At 47.5% G+C, this 13010-nt stretch overlaps 1 protein-coding gene and 1 non-coding gene across 2 annotated transcripts in view; both read right to left on the bottom strand.

The window, feature by feature from the left end:
- Positions 1–269: 269 nt before the first annotated feature.
- Positions 270–343, bottom strand: TRNAT-AGU (transfer RNA threonine (anticodon AGU)). Its single transcript has one exon. It is a non-coding gene; the product is annotated as a tRNA-Thr (tRNA).
- A 1928-nt stretch (positions 344–2271) lies between these two features.
- Positions 2272–13010, bottom strand: part of WDR88 (WD repeat domain 88) — a 64473-nt gene continuing 53734 nt past the window's right edge. Inside the window, exons 10-11 of the mRNA XM_006167981.3 lie at positions 5310–5402; positions 2272–2574 (exon numbers count right to left, since the gene is read on the bottom strand). Coding sequence (XP_006168043.1) covers positions 2449–2574; positions 5310–5402 — 219 coding nt within the window. The 3' untranslated portion in view covers positions 2272–2448. The remainder of the gene's footprint in view (positions 2575–5309; positions 5403–13010) is intronic.

A 13010-nucleotide genomic window follows, 5' to 3' on the forward strand; every position in this document is an offset into this window, starting at 1 on the left:
CTTCGCGGTAGGCATGGCCCTCATCGCTCTCCCTTACAGGCCGGCATGCTTCCCACGGTCCCGCCGGCGCCCTGGCAACTGCGGGGTCCCTTGCAGACTGCTGTCATAGAGCTGCGATACCACCGAGCTCCCGGCGGCGGGGAGGGCGGGCTCTAAAGCCACCGACGCCACGCCCCTTCGGCAGAATAGGTGGGGCCGGGCTATAGCCGCTTTTGTGGGGAAAGGAAAGCGAAAAGGGAAAAGGTTGGAAGAGCTTGGAAGCTCGGTTGAGGCACCGCTGGGATTCGAACCCAGGATCTCCTGTTTACTAGACAGGCGCTTTAACCAACTAAGCCACGGCGCCGCCCGCACAACTAACGCGAGAATCTGGTCCCCATCACTATTTACGCGTTTGACCGCGCGCATGCGTACAGGGTTTTTGCCCAGTTTGGGCGCAGGCGCGGTAGAAGTTTTTGTTTCTCGCGCAGCCTAGACGTCCTGGTGGGACGCGGAGACCGGAAGTTCGGGCCACAAGTAGCAGGCGGGGCCTGGGTGGACAGTGCTTTGGGTCTGCGGGGGTACCTGCTGCCGCCGGCATCTGAAGTACCGACATCTTTGGGGATTGCTAGAGCAAGGGCCAAGCTTATTGACCTGCAGAAGTGGCACAGGGAAGCGCGGCGGGGTTGCTGGCTCCCTAGGCGTCAGGTCGGGGCACACCCCTCGGACTCCCCTAAGCCTCGAATCCATCTGCCTGAGCTGGCAGGCGATCCTGCCCGCCCCTGGCCCAGGACTGCAGCTGAGCCACTTCTCTCTGACCCTGAGTCTTGGGTATTGAGGGGGCCTGAACAGGCACAGGGATCACGCAGTGGCCAAGGCGTCCAGGCTTTGTGTGGGGAGGGTCCTGATGCCAGAGCAGGCCCCCTAGGCCCCTCGTTACCTAGGCTTCTCACTTGTCCCTTCTAGGTCACCTTCTCAGGCACACTGGCCACATTCTACCAGCACTTTCAGAGGGCCTTTGGGCTACAGTAGAGCCAAATACCGCTCACCCATCTACCCAGCACCACCACCAACCCCCCTGCGGGAGTCCATCTCCAGAAATAGAGGTCCACACAAAGGAAAGTTCATTTCAGTACCAGAGGACTTAAAAAGTTAGTGGTAAAATAAAAGTACCAGTTCATCTGGTTGCAAAAATAAAATGAAATCATGCATCGTTTTTTCAAATCCATGCATGGTTCATTTTCTGTGAACTTGCTACAGACCCCTGGTGTTACTTGTAATAGTGACCTAAGTGCCCACGGACCAGGGCAGCCAAAGTACCTGCAGTGTAACTAACCATCCTGCACAGCGTGGGCATAGATCATTTAGGCGTGTCTTCACTATGGGAGGCTTCAGAACCAGCTGGAGGAGGGAGGCCACTCACAACAGGACTTCTCTGCAAGGAGACCCCAGTTGCTAGGAGGCCGTGTTCCTACATCATCCATGTAAATCAATGGATGGATACTTAACAGCCCACTTAAATCTGAACAGTCTCCACCCCACCCCCACCCCCCCCCCCACCCCCAAGATTGTGAATGATGAGGACAGCAGCAAGCATGGAACCTACCCAAGTAAGGCTGACCAGGTTATGGTGCTTACACGGAGAATTATGGGATGCCAGACAACTGACAATATACAAATCCATTCTGCAGATGACTTGTTTAAGTGAACCAAGGAGCACAGTCATCATATTTATAAAGACAATCTCGTGAGCCATTCTGAACAGAAAAGGGGGTTCTTCATGTTGACTGAAAACTTCACTTTTTCTGAGTTGACTTGTGTCCTGTACTGTGGAAGCAGGAGCTCTGCATCGGCCTGGATATTCTGGAAATGGAGAAGTCTGGGGACGAGAACATGGAACATTTGGTGGTGGAAATGCCACCAGCACTGTCTTGCCTAACCAGACATTCCTCTGACCTGGGCAGGTGGCCATTGGGAGCTTTAGCCAGGAAGATCCCCACAGGGCCTTCCCATCCTTGTCCACAGACAGGGCCCCACATACCTTCATATTCATGACATACCCACTTTGGAGCTACTGGTACCAGCCTCCAAGAGCCGCCTTACAGGGCAACTGTAGACTCTAGAATGTGCATCCATAATGTGTCCCAGAAATGAGACAGGGTGGACAGCAGGACAGAAAGTCTAGAAATCACAGGCACATTTGTTTTCCAAAGGTATCTAGATTTATTTTGCGTGAAAACTAAAAAAATTAAGTGTTCACTCCCCAAGGGTGCTGTGGAGCCCAGGAGGTGGCAGCACTGTGGTGAGAACCCAGCCAGGAGTCAGCACCCCCCCATGCCCACCTCCACCCCCCCGCCCCGTCTCAGAGGCCCACTCAGCTGGGATGGGCCCAAGAGAAAGTTCCGTACAGAGCCTGCCTTCTGCACAGGTATACTGATAAGTCACGCAAGGGAGGGGCTCAGTGTCCAGTTCTCAGTCTTCCAATGATGAAGCTGCTTCCAAGTTCTTTGCGTCCATCCGGCAGAATACACATTTGGAGAATATTTCAGAAGAGGTGTTGTTTTCGAAGATGGAGAAGGGCTTGTCGCAACCTTCACACTGATAGAAAGTTTAAAAGGGGAACCAGCAGTTAGCGTAATGGCTATGTCGCTGGACTCCCATGTAGTCGACTGCGGTTCGCGTCCCGGACCCGGTGGCTTAAAACTCACACCCGGCGCGTGTGCGTGCGTGCCCAAGATCCCGAGAGGAGAATGGAAGAGAAGGGATTGCGGCGTGACCATCCCCCCTGGGGGGTGATTTCTCGCTTTCTGTCTCTATGTCTCTCTCTGTCTGGCGAGCGCATGTGCCCTATAGTGAAAATCTCTCCAAAAAAAAAGTTTAAAAGGGCAGACATCAGACACCCTCAGAGGGGATCAAGGCATGACATTCTAATTCTCCCACCTGATCCAAGTACCTGGGGTGGGGCCAGGGCCAAAGCACCCCTCTCTGGAGTCTCTGACCCCACAAAGGTGGAAATGACAAGCTACTGAGGGAGAATGAGCACAGGCTTCCCTCCCGTCCTCCTCAGATGCTAAGCTCAGGTCCCTTCCTGCCTTGGGGATTAGCAGAAATGTCAAGGGGTAGGGTCAGCCCTGTCCACTGCTCTGTGCAGAGCAGAAGTGTGGGACCAAGGGGCTGTCCTGACCTCCTGACATCACAGGGACACCTGACGTTTACAGCAGTTTGAAAAGTACATAGGTGGGGCTGGCAGGGGGCATGAGGGTTAAGGCTGAACTCTCTCACATGGCTGACCACGGTTCAAGTCCTACATCTAGCAGCTTGCTTTCTCTCTGTCTCTCTGTCTCTCTCTCTGGTCAAATTAAAATAACAGCAATAATAAGTAAAATAAAGTCTTTAAATGAAAAGAAACGCAAGTAGACAAGATTTCTGAACAAAGTAGGGATTTCAACCAGATTGATGTAGGTGCTGGCCACTCTCCTCCATCCCCGAGCCTGGTCTTGGCCAGAGAACACAGGGACGTGAGAGCGGAGGGCATGGCTCACCTACCACGCTGCTTCTCAGTACTGAGTGGCTGCACGGGGGCACTGCCAGGGCTTCCCACCATGCATGGTCCCCTGAGACGACTCTGCGTGGTGGCGTACCCTGCTCGGGCACTCCAGGCCTCAGTGCTTTGCCTCTCCAGGGTACACGAGCCTGCTGGAGAGGTGGAACACACCCTGGCTAGGGCAGGCCCTCAGGGAAAGTGGACTCTGAGGTTTTTCAGATTCGGGACAGGTCAACCTTGTTACAATGTCAGGTAGGTCTTTTAGTCTTTTTTTTTTTTTTATAAGAAAGAAATTAGATTTTTTACCGAGTTTATTCAGCAGCTCATTTCCCATGGTCTAAGCCCAGAACAACAGGACTCAGGGAAGGGGCAGTTCCTGGGCCCTGGGACATGATGGCAGGTGGTGGACAGAGACAATTGCTCCAAAGCCAGGCAGCTTCATTGATCTAAGGGCCAACCCGGCCACAAAAACTAAGTCCATGTGGGTCCCACCCCTCAACACCCCACACACACCCCGTCTGGCAGCTCTTTCACATTAGCTGTTCCCTGAAGTGGTGGCTCCCAGCTGGACCCTCTGAGAGGAGCCTGGTCCAGGTGGCTCCAGGATTCTGAGGGAAGGAGGACTCAGGGGGGCCCAGCGTCTGCTCCTCAGCTCTCTGAGGCAGCTGCGAGGTGAGTCTGCAGTGAGGCCCCAACAGGACTGACCTTCACTGCTCAGAGGAACACAGGCACCTAAGCATGGGAAACAGGCTCTGGGGGCTACCCAGGGGCTCTGCAGCTGGAGTACAGGAGGCCCCACAGAGTCCAGGTGTGTGCCTGACCCTGCCTCCACTGCCTTCATCTCTCACTCCTCCTCACCCACTCCACACCTCAGACACACCAGGCTTCCTCTGCCTCAGGAGCTCTGCACTGGCTAGTTCCTCAGCTAGGAAGTTTTTCCTCTAAGTATCCACACAACTCCCTCCTAGTCACCTTCACATCTGAGCAAATGTCACCTTCTCGGTGACCCCTGTTCTGATCACCCTTTGCTTTTCTCAGTGATAGAAAGCATGTGTGTGCACACCAGCGAGAGGGAAAAAAGCACCCTCCACAGGGTATTGTCATTCCATGATCCCCTTTCCCTTGGGTACCCCGTATGCCTTCAGACCAGCCTGACCCAGGGATTCAAACCAGTGGTCGGCCATATGGATTCCAGCCTTGCAGGCACTTGCATTACTGCTGTGCCACAGAGGCTGCCCCCTGACCTTCCTTTAAGGTACTGCAACCCCCGGCATTCTCATTCCTCTGTCCTGTGTCATTTTCCCCACTTACCTATCACCGTGTGACTTCCTGCATATGTTTCTTGTCTCCTGTGCTCGTTTGTCTCCCACAGGACAAGGATCTCATGGTTGTATCTCCAGTAGCCCAGTAAGTGTTTGTTCAAGAGAATAAATTAACTTGTAGAAAGAATTAATAAAAGCGTTCACTGGGCTTAATTTTGTTCTTTGTTTTTGTTTGTTTGTTTTGTTTTGTTTCTGAATTTGCCAGAGGCTGTGTGCACTTGCCAGAGAGAAAGAGAAACAGAGAGGGAGGGAGCACCCCGCCCCCATGGGGAATGGCCATACCACAATCCTTTCTCCTCCATTTCTCCCTATTTTAGGGATGTTTGACCTGCAGGCGTACACTCCTGGTGTATTTTTCAAGCTGCTGGGTCCAGACTTGAACCTCATAGTTGGCCATGTGGAATCCAGCTCCCTTAACCATCAGGCACAGGCTGGCCTCACAGACCTCAATTTTACCCAGTACCAACCTGTCTCGCCGTTATGCCCTTGGCTTTTTTGTATTCCATTACTGCAGGTATTTGGTCAATTTCTTCAATATTCCATAGTCTCATGGTCCTATCCTAAAACAGATCAAACAGCAAATCAGCAGTCACAAAATAGGCAGAGAGACATGCATACAATGGACTAGCGTTCAACAATAGAAATGAGCTGTCAAGCCACAAAAAGCAATGGAGATGGGCCAGCTGGTGGTGTGGCAATTAAGGCACTGGATCTCACATGGCTGTTCGAGTCCTGGATCCAGCAGCTTGAAAATCACACTGGGTATATATGCATGGGTTCCCAAAATCTCAAGAGGAAAATGGAGAAGAGATTGCAGTATGGCCATCCCCCTGGGAAGGGATTTCACTCTGTCTCTCTGTCTCTCTCTCTCTCTGTCTCTATCTCTAGAGAACATACACACCTTCTAGCAAAAAAAAACTAAAAAGAAAAGAAAAAGGCATCTGGCAGGTGGGATGGTGACTAGGGTGGTGGACTCCCATATGGCCTACTGCAGTTCAAGTCCCAGACCTGGCGGCTGCTTTCTCACTTTCTCACTTTTTTTCTTTCTCTTTCTGGTCAAATTACATAATGATAATAATAATAACTAACAAAATTAAATAAATAATTATTTTTTAAAAATAAAAGAAAAATGGGACCAGCCGATGGCACAGTGGTTAGAGATCCAGGATTCCTACATGGCCGACCATGGTTCAAGTCCTGGACCCAGAGGCTTGAAACTCACTCTGGACACATTTGTATATGTGCCCAAAATCCCAAGAGGAGAATGGAGATGGGAATGCAGCATGACCATCCCCCCGGGGGGTAATTTCTCCGTTTCTGTCTCTGTTTCTCCGGCAAGCACACACACCTTATACAAAAATCTCTCAAAAGAAGAGAAAACTACGGGCCAGCAGGTGGCATGGTGGGTAAGGGTGCTGGACTCCCACATGGCCAACCATGGTTCAAGTCCCGGACCTGGTGGCTTTCTCACTCTCACTCTTTCTCTCTCTCTCACTCTGCTGCTCTCTGGTCAGATTAAAATAAATAAATAAATAAATTTCAATAAAACAATTCTTTTTTTAAAAAAAAAAGAAAAGAAAAATAAATGGAGAAAACTTATGTGCATATTGGTGAGCTAAAAAGTCCATCTGAAAAGGTTAAAGACTGTATGATTTTGGGACCAGCAGTTAGCGTAATGGCTATGTCGCTGGACTCCCACGTAGTCGACCGCGGTTCGAGTTCCGGACCCGGTGGCTTAAACTCACGCTGGGCGCATGTGCGTGCGTGCCCAAGATCCCGAGAGGAGAATGGAGAAAAAGGGATTGCGGCGTGGCCATCCCCCCTGGGGGGTGATTTCCTGCTTTTTATCTCTCTGTCTCTCTCTGTCTGTCTGGCGAGCGCACGCGCCCTGTAGCAAAAACCTCTCCAAAAAAAAAAAAAAAAGACTGTATGATTTTAATTGTATGACATTCTAGAAAAGTCGAAACTCTGAAAACAGTAAAAAGATCAGGGGTTCAGGGGGAGGAGGGGAGGGGGGACAAAGAACCTATCATACAGTAGCCTGTACGTTACTGTTATAATGCATCACGTAAACACAGAACAATAGGACACGAGTGAAACGACGTGAACAATGGACTTTCATTAATAGCCATAGTAAATCCAGAGAGAAGGCAGTCCTGACGACACTTTGATGTTAGCCCAGCAAGGCCTTCCTGGGCTGCAGAACTGTAAGACATTGCATTTGTGTTGTTTAATGTTTAGCAGTGCAGTCTTTGACCATGTACTACAGCAGTAATAGGAAACAAATACACTAAGAAACTGTTTCCAGACTCAGCAGTTGCAACTCAATGTCCTACGGGGGAACAAAAGAAAAAAATCTGGCAACAGATGTGTTGGCCCCTTGCAATGGAGAGCGGTCAGATTTTAGCAATATCATACTTTCTACAGTATGTGAAGTGGTTGTCCAATCACAGTAATAATAATAAGAAGAAAAGTTCCCCCTAACTCTTAGGTACTTCAATTCAAAAGTTAGAGTTTTATTTATTTATTTTTGGGGAGGTTTTTGCTATAGGGCGCATGAGCTCACTAGAAAGACAGAGAGAGACAGAGAGACAGAAAGCGAGAAATCACCCCCACCCCCAGGGGATGGTCACACCACCATTCTCCTCTCTAGATCTTGGGCACACATGGACATGCTCTTGGTGTGAGTTTAAGCCACCAAGTCCAGGACTCAAATCGCGGTCGGCTACATGGGAGTTCAGCAACATAGCCATTATGCCACCTGCTGGTCACGAAAGTTAGAGTTTTAAATAGTCTTCTGGATTTCTGTAATTTTTTTTTTTTTAAGGTTCTTGTCATAGAGTGTGTGGGCTCACTAGAGAGAGTCAGAGAGAGGGAAGTAAGGAAATGTTGGCATTTGGCATTTCCCCCCACTCCCATGGGGATAGTCATGCCACAATCCCTTCTCCATTGTCCTCTTGGGATTTTTGACATGCAAGCATATGTGCCCAGCATGACTTTCAAGCTGCCAGGTCCAGGGCTCGAACTGCAGTTGACCAAGTGGACTCCAGCACCTTAACCACTGCATCACCTGCTTGCCCCTCTGTGAAGATTTTTTTTTCTTTGCTAAGTGCACATGTTCTTGTCAGAGAGAGAAACAGACAGAAAAAGAAAGAGAGGGGAAGTGAGAAAGTACCCCCCAGAGGTGATGGCCACTCCACAATCCCTTCTCCATTTTCTTCTTGGGATTTTTAACACACAAACACAAAAATGCACGCAATGTGTTTTTTAAGCTGCCTGGTCTGGGACCAGGATACAGCCTCCTTCACCTCCACATCTCAGGTCGGCTTCCTCTATGAAGATTTTTTTTTTTTTTTGAGAGGTTTTCGCTATAGGGCGCGTGCGCTCGCCAGAAAGACAGAGAGAGACAGAGAGCTAGAAAGCGAGAAATCACCCCCCAGGGGGGATGGTCACACCGCAATCCCTTCTCCTCCATTCTCCTCTCGGGATCTTGGGCACGCACGCACACGCGCCCGGCGTGGGTTTAAGCCACCAGGTCCGGGACTTGAACCACGGTCGACTACGTGGGAGTCCAGCGACATAGCCATTACACTAACTGCTGGTCCCTCTATGAAGATTTTTAATGAAACTTCTGAAAACGTTACACAAAAGCATGTTGATATTAACCCAAATGCAGACTGGATCTTGCTCATCTAGCTACGTATTCAGCAGCCAGTACAAATGCAAACTGCATTCATTCTATAAACTCCTTGCCAGATAGAATGAAAACCTATATGGCCTGCACACCTTCTATATAACACTCCTAAAAAAATCTGATTTGCTTAATTGTGATGTTGGGTTTTTCATAATAAAAGTTTCTTGGCCATTTTTCACCTTCCTTGAAGATTACAGAAGCACTTGGGGCCAGCAGGTGGCATAGTGGTTAAGGTGCTGGACTCCCACATGGTCAACCATGGTTCAAGTCCCAGACCCAGAGTCTTGACACTCAAGCCAGGCATGTATGTGTGCATGCCCAAAATACTGAGAGGAAAATGGAGGAGAAGGGATTGCTGCATAATCCCTGCGGGGTGATTTCTTGCTTTCTGTCTCTGTCTCTCTGGTGAGCCCATATACCCTAAATCTCTCTGGTGAACACATACACCAAAAATCACTCAAAAAGAAAAAAGTTTGCAGAAGCACTTAATTAAAATTTTGGTTATAGAAATGGAAGGTGATATCTTCCTTAAACATATGACTATAATATAGCTTTTATCAGTTTTGGTCATAGAAAAGATGTTAGATGTTGGCCTGCTATAAACTCTATTTTGTTTTTTGGTTTTTTTTTCAGTTTGCTATAAGGCATGTGCACTCACCGAAGGGAGATAGGGATGGCCATGGTGCAATCCCTTCTCCACCATTCTCCTCTCAGGGTGTTGGGCACGCACACACCCACGTGCCTAGTGTCTCTCAAGCTGCTAGGTCTGAGACTCAAACTGTCAGCCATGGGGGATCCAGCTATCCTACCCACCACGCCACTTGTTGGTCCCATAAAATTGTACTTTAAAATCGTGGACTAGAAAACTGTTGCCTGATTTTGAAATACATTGAGGATGAGAATACAGAGAAGGATTTCAGTAACACAGAAACTTAGATGTTGTCTTTCCAAGTCTGTTGGTGATCTTTGAAGAGACCATAACAAAATGAAAAAAAAGGATGACATGATTGCACCTCAGTTGTGACTTTTGGAGTACGTTGTAATGAAGATTCATGCGATGAAGAGATTATTCAATGTTCGGAAATAAGACTGAAGTAGTCTTTTTTAAATTTTTTTGGAGAGGTTTTTGCTATAGGGCGCATGCACTTGCCAGACAGAGAGAGACAGGGAGACAGAAAGCGAGAAATCACCCCTCAGGGGGGATGGTCACGCTGCAATCCCTTCTCCTCCATTCTCCTCTTGGGATCTTGGGCACGCACGCACATGCGTCCGTGTGAGTTTTTTTTTTTTTTTTTTTTTGGGGTGTTCTTCACTGCGGGGGGGGACAGAGAGAGACAGAAAGCAAGAAATCACCCCCCAGGGGGGATGGCCACACCGCAATCCCTTCTCTTCCCTCTCGGGATCTTGGGCACGCAAGCACACATGCCCAGCGTGAGTTTTAAGCCACCGGGTCCGGGACACGAACCGCGGTCGACTATGTGGGAGTCCAGCGACATAGCCATTACACTAACTGCTGGTTCCCTGAAGTAGTCTTTTTTTTTTGGAAAAAAAAAAAAAAGTCAGGAGAAAAAGGCAGCCAAGTAGAATAGGACATTCTTTTTTTAAAAAATAATTTTTTATTACTTTAACTTTATTTATTTATTTTAATTTTATCAAAGAGGGACAGAGTGTGAGAGAGAGAGAGAGAGAGAGAAAGCCGACAGGTCCAGGACTTGAACCTTGGTTGGCCAACACCCTTAACCACCACACCACCTGCTGGCCCCATGGAATAGGACATTCTTGATCTCGTACTAAAACTGTAGCTTATTTGGGATCCAACTTCAATATCACAAGTTCAGATTACTTCTGGGCTTTATAACCGTTTTCATGGAGAAAGATAGGTTTAATTTACGATGACATCCAATGTATTACAGAGTGTTTAAAAATAGTGGAAGTTCAGGCCAGCAGGAGGCATAGTGGTTAAGGCACTGAACTCCCACATGGCCAACTGTGGTTTGAGCCCTGGACCCGGCAACTTGAAAATCACGCCAGGCGTGGGTGCATGTGTGTCCTAAATCCCAAGAGGAGAATAGAGGAGAAGGGACTGCAGTGTGACCAGCCCCTCTCACCCCCCACCGGGACTGATTTCTCACTTCTCCTCTCTCTGTCTCTGGCAAGTGCATGCACCCTATGGCAAAAACCTAAAAATAGATCATAAAAATGGCCATTTCACACAGGAATAGCCTATAAAATGAATGTTTAGGGGCAAAAGACATGATTGACAATACCTGGTTTGTCAAAACAAGCTTAGAAAATTTGGACATTTTTGGAGAGTTGGAAATTAAGATCTCCACATCTAAGAACATGTTGTTGCCAGGAAATAAAATTTTAAGTATTCAAACACTTTTGTTGAGAGGATATTAGTTTGATGTCACCACACTGGGCTGATACCAGGAGTCAGTATTATGTAGATTTGGTTAGAACAAAGCTGCAAGTCAAAGTGAATTTTACATTTGAAAGTATACAGTTTTATTATCACATAAATAAAATAAATAAAATAAATAAATAAGATGTCTTCAAGGTTTCAGGCTGTTCAGAGAAGTTTTATGTTACAAGGAAACAGAAAAGTCTGGGACCAGCAGTTGGTGTAATGGCTATGTCGCTGGAATCCCATGTAGTCAACCGCAGGTCGAGTCCCTGGACCCAGTGGCTTAAACTTGCACTGGGCACATGTGCATGCGTGCCCAAGATCCTGAGAAGAGAATGGAGGAGAAGGGATTGTGGTGTGGCCATCCCCCCTGGGGGATGATTTCTTGCTTTCTGTCTCTCTGTCTCTCTCTCTCTTTCTGGAGAGCACACGTGCCCTATAGCTAAAACCTCTCAAGAAAAAAAAAAGGAAACAGAAAAGTCAAAATATCCTACTGTATTGTAAAACAAAAAGAAAGATGTCAGTGTTGGATTTTTTCATTGTGATAAAATATGCCTAATATACTTAGCCTTTTAACCATTTGCAAGTGTACAAGTCAGTGACATTAAATCCATTCACAATCCTACATGGTCATCGCTGCTATCTGTACTCAAACTTTTCCATCATTCCCAACAAAAAACTCTAATACAGTAGTTCCCCTCTTGGATCCTCCCAACCTCTGGCTATTACCATTCTACTTTCTGTCTCTATACATCTACTTTAGATATTTCATATAGGTGAAAGCTTACAAAACTTGTCTTTCTATAGCTGGCTTATTTCATTTAGCACGGTATCTTCCAGGTTCATACTTGTTAGAGTGTATGTCAGAATGCCCTTCCTTTTATGACTGAATAGTATTCCTTTGCATATACTGGGTTGTCGGAAAAGTCATGATGTATTTATGTGTTCATCCATTGAGGGACACGTGGGTAGCTCCCACCTTTCGGTTATTGTGATTCATGCTGCTGTGAATATGCATGTACAAGTATCTGCTTTCACTTCTTTCTGGGTCTATACCCGGAAGTGGAATTGCTGGATCATGTGGTAGTTCCATATCTAGCCTGTTGAGAAACTGCCAAACTCTTCTCCACAGTAGCTGCACTGTTTTACTATACATTCCCATCAGAAATGCATAAGGATTCCAATTTCTCTACTTCTATACCCACATCTCTTTCTCATGTGTTGATTATAGCCATCCTGGTAGGTGTGAAGTGGTTGTTCACTGTGGTCTTGATTTACATTTTCCTAATGACTAAAGAGGTTAAGCATCTTTTCGTGCGCTTATTGGCCATTGGTGTATCTTCTTTGGCGAAATGTCTATTCAATTCCTTGGCCCACTTTTGAATTGGGTTGTTTATTTTTTGTTGCATTTTTTAGAAGTTTTTATATATTCTGGGCCTTAATATCTTCTCAAATATATTAGGTTGGTGCAAAAGCGATTGTGGATTTCAGACTGTGAATTTTAAACCATTATAACTCAGCTCAAACGTATTTTTTGCTCTTTCCCACTATACAAGATGGCAGGTGAAAAGCTGCCAAGCAGGATACTAAGGAGAAGAAACCTGAAGCCAAGAAGGCTGATGCCAGTGGCAAGGTTAAAAAGGGTGACCCCAAGGCTATAAAGCCCAAGAAGGGGAAACCCCACCCTAGTCCGGGGCATCAGCAGATACTCCCGGTCTGCCATGTATTCCAGGAAGGCCATGTACAAGAGGAAATACTCGGTCACTAAATCCAGGATCGAAAAGAAAAAGAAGGAGAAGGTTCTTGCGACTGTCACAAAACCGGTTGGTGGAGACAAGAATGGTGGTACCCGGGTGGTTAAACTGCGCAAAATGCCTAGGTATTATCTTACTGAAGATGTGCCTCGAAAGCTGTTGAGCAATGGCAAAAAAACCTTCAGTCAGCAGGTGAGAGAGGTGCGAGCCAGCATCACTCCTGGGACCATTCTGACCATCCTCACCCCTGGGACCATTCTGATCATCCTCACCAAGGCAAGAGAGTGGTTTTCCTGAAGCAGCTGAGCAGTGG

This window comes from Tupaia chinensis, unplaced genomic scaffold, assembly GCF_000334495.1.
Source record: "Tupaia chinensis unplaced genomic scaffold, TupChi_1.0 Scaffold145396_1, whole genome shotgun sequence".
NCBI lineage: Eukaryota > Metazoa > Chordata > Mammalia > Scandentia > Tupaiidae > Tupaia > Tupaia belangeri.